The sequence below is a fragment of the Mauremys reevesii genome, linkage group 8 (genome assembly GCF_016161935.1).
Source record: "Mauremys reevesii isolate NIE-2019 linkage group 8, ASM1616193v1, whole genome shotgun sequence".
Lineage (NCBI taxonomy): Eukaryota > Metazoa > Chordata > Testudines > Geoemydidae > Mauremys > Mauremys reevesii.
Window position 1 is genome coordinate 28,311,398 of NC_052630.1, and position 15,909 is coordinate 28,327,306.

The window sequence follows — 15,909 nt, forward strand, 5'->3', positions numbered from 1 at the left end:
ATCCCCATTAATTTTTTTTTAGTTAATCACGTGAGTTAACTGCGATTAATCAGCAGCCCTAGTTTTTACCCTTATCTTCTGTGTAAGTCAGTGGTGGTTCGGGATGGTTTGTTTTTCTTCCCTATATTTCAACCCCGTTTATCTGGATTACTTTTTCTGATTCCAGTTTAGCAGTTTTTCTCTTTTAGAAGCACAAAAGGAAAGATTCCCTGGGGGCACCAGGAGCAGGCATGGAGCGCTTTAATAATGGCTGACCCTGGCTTGTCTCCATTCAGGGAAAGTTGCATTGGTAACGCAGGGGTGTATTGCCGGCCACCTGAATGAACTTCACACCCAGAATGTCGAGAAGAGACAGCAAAAACAAAAACAAAATAAAATTTTAATAGAACTAAGTGGTCTCCCTTAATCTCAGAGAAGTATGGGTGTGTGAGTTGATGGGGGGGGGGGATGACAAGGACAGGAAGAAGGCGGGAAAGGAATAGTAATTGAATTAGTAAGGGAAAGGATGCTATCTGTCCTTAGGGGGGAAGGGATAGCTCAGTGGTTTGAGCATTGGCCTACTAAACCCAGGGTTGTGAGTTCAATTTTTGAGGGGGCCATCTGCAGCAAAATCAGTACTTGGTCCTGCTAGTTAAGGCAGGGGGCTGGACTCAATGACAGGGTCCCTTCCAGTTCTAGGAGATAGGTATATCTCCATTAATTTATTTATTACTTGTCCATTGTAGCAGTATCCTGAAGAGTGATTCTAAATAGGAGGACTTCATTTTTCTGGGCCACAAATTACTCAGCTGAAGTGATCAAAAACCAGACGCTTTCTGGTTGAAGTGTTTAAATGGCATTGGTAATTGAAAAGGGACAAAGAGCTCTGGTGTGTGAGGACTAACTTGCAGTGTTCTTGCCTAGGAAAAGAATATATATAGATCTACACACACGCGTATGCAAAATATGACTTCTAGCTTTGTATTTTTGGGGGCAGTGTGTAAGTCTCAACTGACTGGCTATAAAACAAGCTACCAGGGAAGTTTAACGTTCATATTAAAAGCCAGGGAGTAAAGGCTATGCCATGGTAATAAGGAAAGAAACACAGAGATTAATCATGCCATCCCTTATATCTGAGCCATAAATATAGGGCTTGCTTTGATACCTACAGTAGTCCCATGGATTTCAGTGGGAATACAGCAGGAGTAAGTCTGCTAAGACAGCACAAGAAAAAATAAATAGGATTGTGAATGTCATTTTTAGCCCTGTCTTCATCATCTGCCTTGTTTAATGACTACTACACCATGAATGCTTGCTAGCCTGTTTTATGTTCTAAGGGGGAAAGCTTAGATTACTTCTCTCACTGACAGTACTGTACAGGAATGCAAGGGAAAATATTCCCCCGCAGCATCTTATAAAAATAACATTGATACTAGTTCACGCTGTCACCTCTGAGCCGAATCTTTGCAAAATTAATCAGCAATTATAGGAGTTGCCTGTAGTGCCATCTTCAGTTAACTGTAAAATAATTTATTTTATAAACCCCTACTTTCATCTGTAGTATTCACCTTTTGGACTGAAATTTTCAAGATTGGCCCCTAGCTGGAAGTGACGTTTTTATGAGTGTGCAGAAGTTTGAACAAAACTCTTTCAACAGTTTGAGTTAGAGGAGAGTGAGGAAATAGAATTGTTTTACGATCTATTTTACAAGAGGGAAAATCAAACTACACTCTTTAAACAGGACTACAGCCAAAATGGCTAGTGTCAAACATGGATATAATCCTTAATGGAGTACATGCTTTGCTAGGTTTGAGGAATGGGGGGGCTGTTAAAAAAAGCACACTGATGGAAAGTTACATCCAACTTTTTGCCCAGTGGTCCTGGAATCCCTGCCAAGGCTGCTGCTCTCAAGGTAACACTGGTACAATGTGTACGCAGAAGATTTTCTGAAACCTACACAGCAAAACCTCCCCCTTCCCTTCCAAAAATAGCCTTGAGTATACTTTGGGTAGCTAAAGTTAAGAGAGAGATCTAAATTCAATGTACAGCTATAGCAGATAAAATTCATATCCTACCACATACCTCAACCATTTTTTCTAGGTTTTATATTTTTCTCAATAGGTTTTCGTGGTTCGAATTGAGGCACCCTTCAGGCTATGTGGAGAGGCTTGTCCTGCTGCAGTCTATGCAGTGTCTGCTGTGAGCTCATACACCCATGGATGGAAATAAAGATACTGCTCTTCCTTCTGCTGTCTTAGGTTAAAGAGAAGCTTTTCAGCCATCAAGGCTGTCAGTGTGGCCCTGTCCACCAGGACTAATTTCGCACCAGCTAAAGAGTAGTTCCATCCAGAGTCAGAAGCCTATTATCACTTGACACATGAGCAAAAGAAAGACACTTGCCTAGAAAGCTGCAGTTGCAGATGCACCCAGCTCTTTTTCATTAACACCTTTGTTTTTCCTCCCTTCATTTTGTCATAGGCGTAAATTCAGCTGGAGGGGCCACACTGAAGGTGGCATGTGTGTCAGCTGCAGTGTCAGATGAATCTGTTGCTGGAGACAGCGGGGTGTATGAGGCAGCTGTACAAAGGTATACTGCAGATTTGTTTAGTAGGAACTCATGATTCAGATATCAAGCCAGCATTACCAGACGTGATTGTAATCCTTTTTGCAATTTGGTTAAGATATAGACTCTGGGATTTTACCAAATTTCTGTAGACATGATAGGTAGGGCAGGCAGCACTGCCTGTTATGGTTACCTGATATTTTCCATCCCATAAACAACTGAAAAGAGGGTCATAATTTTGCCAAACATGACTGTTTGGGCTGAAATATTTCATACCAGGTGTCTGCCTCAGGCTGAATTTATCTGGAAAACTTCAGCCAAAAAGGTTCAGCCACTTCAGAGAATGAGGCCAGGCGACATTTCCAATATAGCTTTCACTCCTTGAGTTTGTCTTTCCTCCTATCTCACATTTTTGCTGGCAGCAGAGGGAGGGCATGTAACTCACTGTAAATATGTATCTCTAATTTGCACACTTAAAGAAATCCTAAGAGAAAGCAAAATCCCTTAGCAGACCCATATGCCCAGTTCCCTCAAAAATGTGTGTGGAGAGGAGAAAAGGTTGTGCCTCCTAAATTAACTGTGTCTTATTGAAATTCCACAGGCCCTTAATTGTCCTTGATTTCTTTCAGACTCTGTGTGTCAGAAATGATAATGTTTGACAGTGATCATACAGAAGCAGCTGGGACTGCCAAAGTGCAAATTGCTATGAAGTAAGCTGAGTGGCTTCTGTTGTTTTTGAGACTCTGATCTTAATAGTTCTTGATATATCTTGTTCTCATAAGACTTGCATGCTCTCTACATCCTTCTCCTTCCAATATATTTTTTTCCTTTTTATTGGACTAATTTTGCTTAATGTATGCTATAAAGTGTGATTATCACCTTGTTACCTGGACGCTCTGGGCCTGGTTTTGCTCTCGCTCACACCAGTGGAAATCTATTGGTGTTATGTTCACCAAGGTAAATCAGCAATGAGAGAACTGAGACCTTTTGTTTGTGGCCTCAGTAGACTAGATGCATCATGGAAAAAATAGGATTTGGTCTCTGGAAATCATCTTGCTGGGTTTCTCCATCCCCTGCTGACCAACTAATAGGGTGGCTATTAGTAACCCTAATAATAAATGCCAGGCTAAATTGGCTACCCCATCTGTATGATAAGAGCAGCAAGAGGGGTTGGCAACATGATGGGCTGGATATAGAGGGCCTTACTCAAATGACTGGGGAACCGCACTAGAAACAGCTCTGAAAAAATAACTAGCACAAGACCACTCGATTTTGTTTTATTACTGATGTTATGGATTGTTTACTCCTAACTTCTTCAGCATAAAAATGCCTGAGCCACTGAGCATTCTTAAATATAATTGATTTTCTTTTACGATGCTATTTTTACCTAAATATGATTCTAAATATCAAAATCTTATTTGGAATTCAGCTATTTACCTGAATAACAGGTAAAAATACTCTAATGCCTTGGTTCAAATTTATAGTATACCTTATCTGAATGCCTTAAACCAGTATATGTCCACTGGTTGTTATACAAAAATTGTATACATAACTAGAATGTGATTGATTGAATTATACGTAACAAGTTATCGGAAAATAATTTTTAGACTCCCATGGTATAGTTTTCATGTCAGATTTCAAATATCTTAGTGCAGCAAATGTCAAATCAGCAAATCTGAAGGTGTCTTGAAAACAGAACAGTTTTTCATTGTGTCTAAGGCAGTTTTGTTGTTGCTAATGTGTCTTCTCACATTTTTCCAATTAATTCAGGTATGATGACAAAAATAAACAATTTGCAATATTAATCATGCAGCTGAATAATGTTCCTGCTCTAATGTTACAGCAAGATCAGAAAGTGTAAGTAGATTAAATAAACATAGTAGAAATGGTTGTAATAGACTTCATCCGGGATCTCACACATCTTATTTTATTTTTCCATTTTATATAATGCATGTAGCCCTCTAAGCACATCCCATTTTTTATCCTACATTTACCATCAGTTGTGAGCTCATACATCCATGTATGGAAATGAAGATGAACTTCTTCCTGCAATAATCTTTAGATTCATTTTTTTCCTTTGTTAGGAAAAAGTTTTATGGAATTAACATTTAACAGGCAAGATTGTCAGCTGTGGCTGATTGCTCAGTACAACTGAGCAGAGGGTGTGCAGAGTCCAGAAATGTGGACTTTCATGGTTTGCCAGTCTCATTTAAATGAAAAATTAAGCATTAACTCAGTAGATCACATTCACTGCTGCCAACAAAATAAATGGAAGATGTTGCTTTCACATCAAAAGTGCTATGAATGCCATGTATGGTGAGCCAGCAGCTATTTGGCAGTGTTTCCAGCCCTTGCAGTCCCACATTTTTGGTGCAGATTTTTTTTCCCATTTGCAACTAATTTTTTGAGTATCGTAAATACAGCATTACAGAACTCAAACACTTCAGAAGTTCTCTCCAGGACATTTAAGCTTTCTAGCTTTGTTCATTTTAATTCCATCTCTTCATGTTTTTTTCTCTCATCTAAATGTCAGTGACTAGTCGGTGACTTTAAGAAGACTCTAGATCCTGTTTTTAGATACATAACTCCACTTGTCCTAAAATTATAATACTTTTCATGTTTGTTTTTAACAATTTATGTGCCTTAAAAATTACTCGCTATTATAGTTGAGATTAGTATTCCAAAGAGGAGAATCTGACTATGATAGATGCTCTCATGATGGAGTGGGGAAATAATAGTGTTTTGTGATTTATGGTAATCTCATAACAGATGCTTACAGCAAGTTAATATGGCACTAATTAAAATATTTTTCAATAGGAACATTCGTGTGGCTGTTCTTCCTTGCTCTGAAAGCACAAGCTGTTTGTTCCGCACACGACCCATGGAAGCTTCAGATAGTCTTGTATACAATGAAATATTTTGGGTTTCAATCTCTTACCCTGCTTTACACCAGAAGACTTTAAGAGTTGATGTTTGCACTGTGGATAAGTCTCACCTCGAGGAGTGCCTGGTTAGCATTCATTTCTGTGTGAATCTTTTTTTCTATCCCTTCTGCTTAATTTGACAGATACCTAGTGTTCTCAAAACTCAGATTTGGCCAGTTTTGCAAGCTTCCCTTATCGTCCTTGGCTGTAGGACCCTGTAGAGATGGACTTTCATTATATCGGAGAATCCCAGTTATGCCAATAAGTACAGTGGCTTAAGGTCTGCATTACAAACCCAATTCCTCAAACCACTAGACTTCTCTTCCCTTGTGACTTAAGGATGTGAACCACAATGTGCACCCACCCCTTAGGGAAATGTTCTGTAGAATGTAATAGAGAATGATCTCCTTTGTAGAGGATTTTTTTAAAAAATCTGTAGAATTCTATAATGGAGGCAGTTTTATTAAATTCTTTAAGATTTTTACAAAATCCTCTTAGAAATGTGATCATTCTCTCAAATTCCATAGAAGAGTGTAATTTGTAAAGAACCCTATAATTTCCATAGAACTCTGTTGGTATGAGTTCAACTATCCTTTTTAATGGTCAGTATTCCCTTAGTAAGGGAGTTGATTTTAATTAAACTGCTTCTGGAGTAAGTTATTTTACTTAATATGAGTAAGGCTTGTAGAGCTGGGGCCTAAGTAATTGCAAAGCAACAGAAATTTAATTCTGTTTGTATGTTTCTGGAGTCTTTCACGTCTCCCTTAGTAGATGCTATTGTCTACATAAACTTTGGTTGGGAATCCCAGCACACTTCTATGATGTTCTTGCTTTGCTATCTTAACCTGCAAACCACACTTGGGCTTAAGAAACAGCAAGAAACTGCTGTATTCCAAACTGATTTCCCATCTGGTAGCCCACATGCTTCTACGTGCTTATTGCCTCGGTAAACTCCAGATTGGGCTGAATTTAATTGCAGGAAATCTGTGCAATATAAAATTAACTGTACTAAGCTCATTAGTAGTGTCTGCTCAAGCACAGGCCATCAAAATTGTAACAGAATTGCAATATATCATGCATATGCTATGATGTAGTAAAACAAGACAAAATGAGGATTCACACTGGATCTAGGCTGAGTGGACACAAAAACAAGCAGAACCTTTTTAAATGATCAATCGCAAGCACCTATATCTGAAAGAGCAATTTGATGAGCCCTTGAGGTTTCTTAAATTAGAAAAGAATCCATCTCTTTTTTAATTGTTGTCTTTTATTCTTCCTAATTGAAAGTGATTGCAAGTTACCATGGCCACAACATAATTGTTCATCATTCTTGACACTTATTTGCACGCAGCTGCTGAAGTGAATCTTTCTTGTATATTGACCCTTGGAAGCTCCCAACAATATGGTTCAATTTAATATCATCCAGTCATCACCAAGACGATGCCTGAAATAGCGAGAGTGTGAAGATTGGTGGTGGTGGTGGTTTTTCTCAGGGATAATTAAACCTTCAGCTCCCAAAGCCTTATTTTTTGCTGTTACATATTTCTGCTGACATTTTATTGCTGCAGTCACTTCTTTCTGATACGGCACTCACAACTCTTTTTTTTTTTTCTTGGTTCAAACAGGGTGGGGCACAAATTAGCCTGGCTGAAATATGTCGATCTGGAGAGAAGTCAACACGCTGGTACAACCTTCTTAGTTATAAATATCTTCAGAAGCAAAGCAGAAAACACAAACAAGGGGATATTTGTTCTGCAGTATCCTGCGCTGAAAAAACAGTAAGGGCAAATGCTAAACGGAAGCTTGCATAAACGTCCTCTATAATATACTAAATTGCTGAAAAGAAATCAGGAGTTGTGTGTTTGCATGGCATTCTTATGTGTAAAAAATGTCATTATGATACTAATAGGTCAATAAAACTAAAAGTTTGATTTAGGCTGTAACTTTTTACCTGACTGATGGACCTTTTCCTATTTTACTGTGAGTAATATGGAACACTCACTCTGATAGTTGATAGGGTTTAGGAATGAATACTGTCTTTAAATAAGGCCCTTTCTTCTATACAGGACTCTGTATCTGCACTGCTGGAACAGACTGCTGTTGAACTGGAAGCAGTAGAGAAGAAGCTGGAAGAAAGCAGAAGCACTTTAACTAGTGGAGAGAATTGGTAGGTGGCATCCTATTTGCTTATCATAGTGTAAGAGTCTGTGGATTCTATGGGTTTGACATAGTGTTTCAGATGAGGATGTCAGTGAGTAAAAGTTTAATGTGATAATATGCAGACAAAGGTGCAATTGTGTAATATTGAAATGTGTCTAGTAGCTGATCAAAGTTCTTGAACTTTGCAGAAGATCATTGCTGGCATCTTTTTCTACATCCATAGCAACAGAAGAGCATGTGCCTGAGAATTGAGACTAGAGCTAGTAAAAGTTAAAATTGGAAGAGATAAAATATATTAATCTGTGGTACATAGTGCTTGATGGACCTGTGAAATACCATACCTTCAGTTCACAGGGATTTGCATGAGCTCTTTAACTGGCTGTGAATTACATGGTCAGTCCCACATTTCACTGAGTGTTAGGTTCAAACCAACCACAAAATTCAATGCAAAACTTAGCACAAACCTTGGTGGGGAATCTACCAAAATACATATTTGCGGTCAGGTTTGCCAAAAGATTCTCAAAAACATGTTGTTTAACATAATTCTAGCTTTCACACTGAGAATACCTCCGTTTGGGGGAATCTCCGAGTCAGCCTCTTAAACCCACCATATACAGTTGGCCCAGCAGCACTAAGTCAAACCCAAATGCACAAGACCCAGTATACAGCTTGTGGCAGAAACTGATGCAAATGTATTCAACCATAGTCATCACCTTACCATAGAATGAAAGATGAGAAAATTCCCTTTAACTGTTTCACTGCTGGTTCTTCCACTCCAACCGGTGTACTTTTGTTATTCCCTTGTTCCATGGAACATCATGAGGGATCTGGTACAACTGGCAACACTAGAGGTGCTTTTTGATCAGCATACTTAGGACACCAACCAGCATCAAGGATGCTATGGGGGTATTGTCCCAAGTGGGTCCAGCCCAGTAACAGAAGCAGTTTATATGACAGGCAAGATGAGGAGGTTGCTGAGCAAGAAGAGCAGGATGGGAACAGTGACAATGAAGCAGAAGAGGAGGAAGAATTCTGTGATGGAAAAACACTCTGGGAGGTGGAAGAGAATCCAGAATCCCAAGTGCATGCTGAGTCGATAGCAGTAAAGGTAAAGCCCAGAGTAAATGTTGTCGCTTCCATAAGCCTGATATTTAGTAAGATGAGTTAAGCACTACATTGTTCACTATTATGATCATCCCTAATTGCTGGACTTGATGCAATTCCTTCTGCTTTTTGGTTTCTTGGAAAATTACATGGAGTGTTTTTCTGTTTCTTATAGCATCACAGCAAGCAGCACTTCAGGGGAAATAAGAGGCTTGGTGGAGTAATTATCATACTGTGGGATGAAGGTTGTGGGGAAGGTGATCCACTTCAGTTTGGAAACGTTTCCTTTTATTTTATTTTAGTTCTAATCATTGTAGCCCAAACGACTTACCACAGGCCTATCAAATGAAAAGCAGACTTACTACAGCTAATATTAATGTGTTCATCTGCAAAAGTGCATGTACATATATATTGTGGCCATTCAGCCCTGCATTTACCAAAAACCTCCTGCATGTGCATAAGCAAATCAGGTCATTCAGATGCTTCCCTGTTCAGTTACCTGATTTACTCATGCAAATACAGGAGGCTTTTGTTGCAACAGGGGTGTACATTTGCATCAAATTCATTTTGAGGGGAAAGCCCACGAATTTGCATTTTTGGAGGAAAATTTGCTGGCACAGCTTCCAACATATCGCCCTCTTAATGTTTTGTTTTGGACTACATACTTGTCATCGTCTGAATTGCTTGTATCTTTCTACTGCTGCTTTGAAGTTTTAGGATTTAAAAAGAGCCAAAAATAATTCTGAGTGGAACATCTTCATATTTCTTGATCTCATTCTTTTCCCTTTGTCTTATTCACTTGTGATAAGTTTTTTTTTGCGGGCCCTGTGTTAATTATAGAATTGTAGAACTGGAAGGGACCTGGAGTGGTCATCTAGTCCAGTCCCCTGCACTCATGGCAGGACTAAGTGCTATCTGCTGCAAAGATGACTAGGCCAATGTTGAATTAAGCAGAGCTACGGGAGTCAGATGAGTTGAAGATCTCTCTTACATTAAAGTCAAACCTCAATTTTAATAACACTACATTTATGAAATACCATTTAATCCAAAATGCCATGTGTCCCCTGGTCTTGGAAGCATTCTTCACCTAGCACTGTCAGACAATGTGATTAGCACATGGGATCTCTTAATGTAATCCTAAATGATATTACTATCTAATCACCACCTATTTACCTAATCAAAGGCCTGTTTTAATGCTCAGATTGTCTTGTCTCTGTCAATTGTGGGTGTGCAATAACAGAAAGGTGGTCTTTAATGGATAATCTAAATTTAAAGGCTTGATTTTTTTAATCTGCTACATTGGTGTAAATCTGAAAAGTTAGTGGCGTCACTCAGGATTTACACAGGTCACTTGCAACTGAATCTATAGGAAATGATACAGTTGTAGAAATTGCTCACAAGTTTGGAAAGGGCAGGACTACAGTGTATTGCATAAGGAGCGTCAAGAAAGAGACACAACTTTGTCTGCTCTAGATCAGTGCTTCTCAAAGTCGGGCTGCTTGTTCAGGGAAAGCCCCTGGCGGTCCGGGCTGGTTTGTTTGCCTGCCGTGTCCGCAGATTTGGCTGATCGCGGCTCCCACTGACCGTGGTTCGCTGCTCCAGGCCAATGAGGGCTGTGGGAAGCGGCACGGGCTGAGGGATGTGCTGGCCGCCCTTCCCGCAGCCCCCATTGGCCTGGAGCAGTGAACCGCAGACAGTGGGAGCTGCGATTGGCCAAATCTGCAGACACGTCAGGTAAACAAACTGGCCCGGACCGCCTGGGGCTTTCCCTGAACAAGCGGTGGACTTACTTTGAGAAGCACTGCTCTTTTGTAGTTTAATTCATGAAAAGCTGCTCTTTAGCGTGTGAAAGTAGAAGTAGGATTTCAGGCGAAACACAAAAGCAGTTGTCATTGATGGTTTGGTGGGGGGACGCAGTTACAGGGATAAATAACAAAACAGTAAATATCATAATGCCACTGTACGTATCCATGATATATTCACATCTTGAATACTGCATTTAGTTCTGGTCACCCAGTCTCAAAAAAGATATATTAGAAATGGAAAAGGTACATAAGAACATAACATATATAATGATTAAGGATGTGGAACAGCTTCCATATGAGGAGAGACTAAAGAAACTGGGACTGTTCAGCTTGGAAAAGAGACGACTAAGGGGGGATGTGATAGAGGTCTATAAAATTATGAATGGTGTGGAGAAAGTGAATAAGGAACTGTTATTTACCCCTTCACATAACACAAGAACCAGGGGTCACCCAAATGAAATTAATAGACAGCAGGTTTACAACAAACAAAAGGAAGTATTTCCTCACACAACATACAGTCAACCTGTGAAACTCATTGCCAGGGGATGTTATGAAGGCCAAAACTATAACTGGGTTAAATAAAGAATCAGGTAAGTTCATGGAGGATAAGTCCTTCAGTGGCTGTTAGTCAAGGTGGTCAGGGATGCAACTCTAAGCTCTGGGTGTCCCTGAGCTCTGATTGCCAGATGCTGGGACTGAACAACAAGGAATGGATCACTTGATGATTGGCCTGTTCTGTTCATTCTCTTTAAAGCATCTGGCACTGCCACTGCTGGAAGACAGGATACTGGGTTAGATGGTCCATTGGTCTGATCCAGTATAGCCATTCTTATGTTCATTAAAGTGTGTTTCTTTCAGGTAGATAAAGAGACAAACACAGAGAGCCTTGCACAATCTTCTACTGTAGTTCGTCCAAAAGAGAAGAAAGCAGCTAACCCACCGCAAACTCAGTTTGTCAGAAGTAGCACCATAATCCGCTCCAAAACATTTTCGCCGGGACCACAGAGTCAATACATCTGCCGGGTAAGGAAACCACATCCCCAGACTTCGTCATAAATGTTTTTCCTTAGTGATTGCACAGTATCTTTAGTTCATCTGATTATACAGTGCACTGACGGTCGGTGCTGGGAGAATATACAGCATCCTCAATGACTTTGAACTTCAGTGGAAGTTGAGGGTGCAGCACGCTTTCTTGACATTGTACATCAGAGGACCACAGAGCATTTCACACTTGTTAAGTAAACCTCACAATGGGAAGTGATAGTGGAATCACTACACGCTCCTGAAATGCAGTTGTTTTAGCAGTTGTACCACAGCAGCACAGTACCATAGTACAGCACAGTACCACAGTGGCTTAGGGCAGGGAGTGTAGAGAGAATGAATATAATTAAAACGCTAGCATGAATTTAGGTAGGATTAAGATAATTACCCAGATTAGAACTTGGCCATAACAGTGGTGTTAGTACCTGCAAAGGTTCTTTAATAAACCAAGTGGTCAGAACCTCACTTTGCCATCTTTTGTAGGAGATGTCACTTTAGTAGCATGATACCCCTGACACCATGCTCAAACGTTAGTGACTGACATTACAGAAAGCGCGGTTGTCTTGTCAATACCAAGTTGATTAGCCACTGATCTGTAATAGTCTGGGGTAGGCAGCTTCCAGAGGGCAAGAGCAACACACCTCTGGACAGGTATGACCTCATATCCCGGCAGTGAAAGAATGCAGCTCCAGAAATGTGGCATTCTTCATACCAAAGTTCTGGACCCACTGCTGATCATCCCATGTCTATGTGATGTAGTCCCACTGCTCTGCACTTATGGTCCTGGTCTAGAACTCAGCATAGGGAGATTCCTCTACCATTAGAAACTGGATCCGCTATCTCCAGTCCTCCATCTCTGCAGACTGCTTGCACATCTTACTTAAAGCACATTGCAGTATTCTTCTGGCACCAACCCCCTGCCAAAGTGCCTGCCACCACATCTCATGTCCTGGTTCTCCCTCCTCTTGCAAATAAGTTGCATTAGTGCCAACATTTGGTACAGAGTCATTGCTCTAACATGGACCATGACTTGCCACTGGTTGGAATGAAGGCTTCAGACAGAAATATGAAACATGTCAAACTAGAACTGGGTCAATTTGGGTGAGTTAAAATAAATAACAATTACTAATTAAAATAGCACATATGTCAACCAAGAATCTCAATGTCTTACCAAGGTAGGCAATTAATTTTACAAGTGAGGAATATACATAGACAGATTAAGTAATTTGCCTTGGATCTCAGAGTGAGGAGTGACAGTACCGAATAGAACCTTGTTTCATGCTCAGGCCCCTTTTGTAACCAGAGAAGCCTTGCTGCATTAATGCTGCTTAAAGGTGAATATTAAGGTTATCATCAGACAGAGATGCTGTAAGTGTCTGACTAGTGTTTATCTCCTCTAAAATGAAAGGTCGTGATGGAAATCAGAAAGCAGAGATGACTAACTTCAATTAGCAGCATTGAGAGAGCGTGAAAGACTCCACTGTGCTGTGTGTGACACTAATTGAACGATCTGTGTACTGAGTGAGGATGTCAGTGCCACCTCTTTGATTAAATGTTTATTCATAATTAATTAGTTCCAGGATTGAGGATCAGGATACACTATAAATAACTCCTTTAGCTTCAACCAGTGTAGAATACAAGTAAACACTGTCAGGAAACTGCTTTTGTGAAGTATGTGCTGGTCTAACAGAAGATTGCGGTGTTCTAGTAGAACATCAAGGGCTGCCTAACATTGAGTGCATCAAAACAGTACTTCAAAAAACCTGTATCCAGTTCAGATGAAATCAGGCTCACAGGTGTAAACTGTTTTACCTTTGCTTTAGCTGTGTTTAATTCTCTTCACTACAGTCTCGACCTTTGAATTGTATCTTCTGTTTGGCCTGTGAGCATTGAGCCATATAATAAATAGCACTCAACAGGGCATTTAGGCATAGCAAAGAATATCCATGTTTCAGGGCTCTAGAAAGTACATGGCCCAGGGCTCAGTGGTTTCAGCATCCAAGGGGCACCTAGACCTTACTACAGATCCTGGAGTACAGTAAATTAGTGCTCATATCAAATGGAACATTTAACATTAAACAGTTGTGCATAATAGGTACAACCTTGTGATGCCAACCTGCACCTTCCCAGTGGAAGCATCATATCCTGGAGCTCCCTAGCATGCAGGAGGCACATGCCTGCTCCTCCAGCCCTTGGATTTCTGCATTTGCGCTCCTGAATGCTTGGCCCAAAGGTACACAAGAAGAGAATTGTCCCTATGCTTGGATTAGGATCGTGTCCAGCTGCTGTGGAAGTAGCACAAAGGAAAGAGGTTTCTTGCTCCACGTTTCCAGGAAAAATCTGACCCCAAATATATAAAATGCTGCAAAAAAAAAAAAAAACCTGAAAAAAGTCCTGGTATCCACATGACGCACTAAGTTAGTTTCATATATAGAAATAGTTTGTTTGAAAAGGGGAAAAATAATACTTAATCCTTCTCCAATGTTATGCTCTGCCTATTCATAGAAGTTACGGATAGAAATGACTTAATCCCCAGCCAATGCAACATTGTTCATTACATCTTAATTTTCTAGTCTCTTGTCTGACCTAGTTATTGATGTTGAATAGGGGAAGGGGGACTGTGTTGTTACCTGTGCAGAGTTCTAACCGAAAGTGATGGTATCTTCCAACCTCTTCTCAAACAGCAGCATTGAAAAACAGAGGGGAGGAGGCCAGGAAAGGACAGTGGCCATGGAAAACAGCCAGATTTGGGCACCGGGTGGGTTTCATTGCACTGTTACATGTGACTTTCTTAGATAATTCTCAGTCCGTGGCTTTCTATAAATGTCTGCAGCTCTGTGGGCTCATTCGTAATAGCCTTGCACTGCGTGCTTGTTTCATAACAATTACTTCTGTCTCTCTTTCAGCTAAATCGCAGTGATAGTGACAGTTCAACACTGTCTAAGAAACCACCCTTTGTTCGGAATGCTATGGAGAGGCGAAGTGTCAGAATGAAGCGGGTAAAAACTTCATCTACAAATTTTTCCCTTAGCTGGCATTCAAGAAAACAAGCATGTTCTTAAAGCAGTGGTTTGTGAGTTACCAATAGATAATTCTATTTTAAAAGAGGTTAGCAAAAATAATTCAGGTTAATTTCGGATATAAACCACCTGTCTTCATGTGCTCATAGTGTTAACAGAAAATCTCTATTTGGGCTGAAACATTCTTACTAGTCTGTCAAAAGGTGACAAATGTCTGTTCCCTTGAGTTACTAGAACTCCCACTTTGAAAAATTATTTCTCACAATTTTCCTTCCAAACAGAATTCAAAAATAGCTAATTTTTTAGATGTGGCATGTAAAATATGCTCTCATTGGCTCATATCCATGCCAAAGGAATTGGTGGGATAACTAATTTGTAAGCAATTGAAATTTTCAGATGTTCATTGAAATTTAACTGTGCTTAATGAGCTCCACACCCATTAGTGACATTATTGTGCACGTTCTACTAGGATGTGAATGGGGTGGAATTGGGCTGCTGTTCTTGGGAGGCCACTGAAACATTTTGCATGAGGCTGACTGTCTGATTGAAATCCTCACCTTGTGCACTCCTCAACACTAATGTTCCTGACATTGGGGGCAGGAGAAAATCCAGTGGTGTGAAACCAATGCTAATATGTTGATTTGCAGCATTCTGCAATATTCTGTTAATTGAGGTTTCTGAGTAATGGTGTAAGGAAGACACTCCTCATTTCAGCCCATTGTCAGCTAAGTACAGAAGCCCTTGGTTTACTTCAGATACCATTAATGTTGATGGAAGCTGCAGCATGGGCAAGCTTACTTATAAGACTTTGCTAGACTGTGAAATTGCAAATTCGGGCGAGCAGCCACCTTGCAAAAGCAGCATTACCAGAGATGTTGCACATATTCGGACCAGATGGGAACAGTTTGACACTTTTTATTCCAATCATAAATCCCTTCTGTTCCAGCCTTCGGTTAAGTCCTTTGGTGCAGAGCGTCTAATCCGAACTTCACTAGACCTGGAGTTAGACCTGCAGGCTTCAAGGACCTGGCACAATCAGTTAGTGCAAGAGATCTCTGTACTGAAAGAACTGAAAGAACAGTTAGAACAAGCTCAAGGTCAAGGTGAAAAAGAGCTGCCACAATGGGTGAAGGATGATGAGAGATTCCGGCTTTGGCTGAGACACGTCGAAAAACGGGTAAGTAATTCTGACTGGGTTTTTGTTAATATGTTTAGTCAAACACATTTTCTCAGTCTTCTGGAGACCAGAATGTTCAAATCTTTAGTGCTGCTATCGTCCAAATCTTCCCCCTTTTAAATAAACTTATTTGATG

General features: G+C 40.2%; 1 protein-coding gene across 3 annotated transcripts in view; it reads left to right on the forward strand.

The window, feature by feature from the left end:
- The window catches only part of WWC1 (WW and C2 domain containing 1), a 143,077-nt gene that overhangs the window by 112,098 nt on the left and 15,070 nt on the right, over positions 1 to 15,909 (forward strand). For all 3 annotated transcript variants that reach the window (XM_039486017.1, XM_039486018.1, XM_039486020.1), the window contains exons 12-21: positions 2,458 to 2,566; positions 3,172 to 3,252; positions 4,313 to 4,399; positions 5,360 to 5,552; positions 7,092 to 7,244; positions 7,533 to 7,633; positions 8,584 to 8,734; positions 11,394 to 11,558; positions 14,483 to 14,575; positions 15,543 to 15,773. In XM_039486017.1, the coding sequence (XP_039341951.1) occupies positions 2,458 to 2,566; positions 3,172 to 3,252; positions 4,313 to 4,399; positions 5,360 to 5,552; positions 7,092 to 7,244; positions 7,533 to 7,633; positions 8,584 to 8,734; positions 11,394 to 11,558; positions 14,483 to 14,575; positions 15,543 to 15,773 (1,364 nt within the window). The remainder of the gene's footprint in view (positions 1 to 2,457; positions 2,567 to 3,171; positions 3,253 to 4,312; positions 4,400 to 5,359; positions 5,553 to 7,091; positions 7,245 to 7,532; positions 7,634 to 8,583; positions 8,735 to 11,393; positions 11,559 to 14,482; positions 14,576 to 15,542; positions 15,774 to 15,909) is intronic.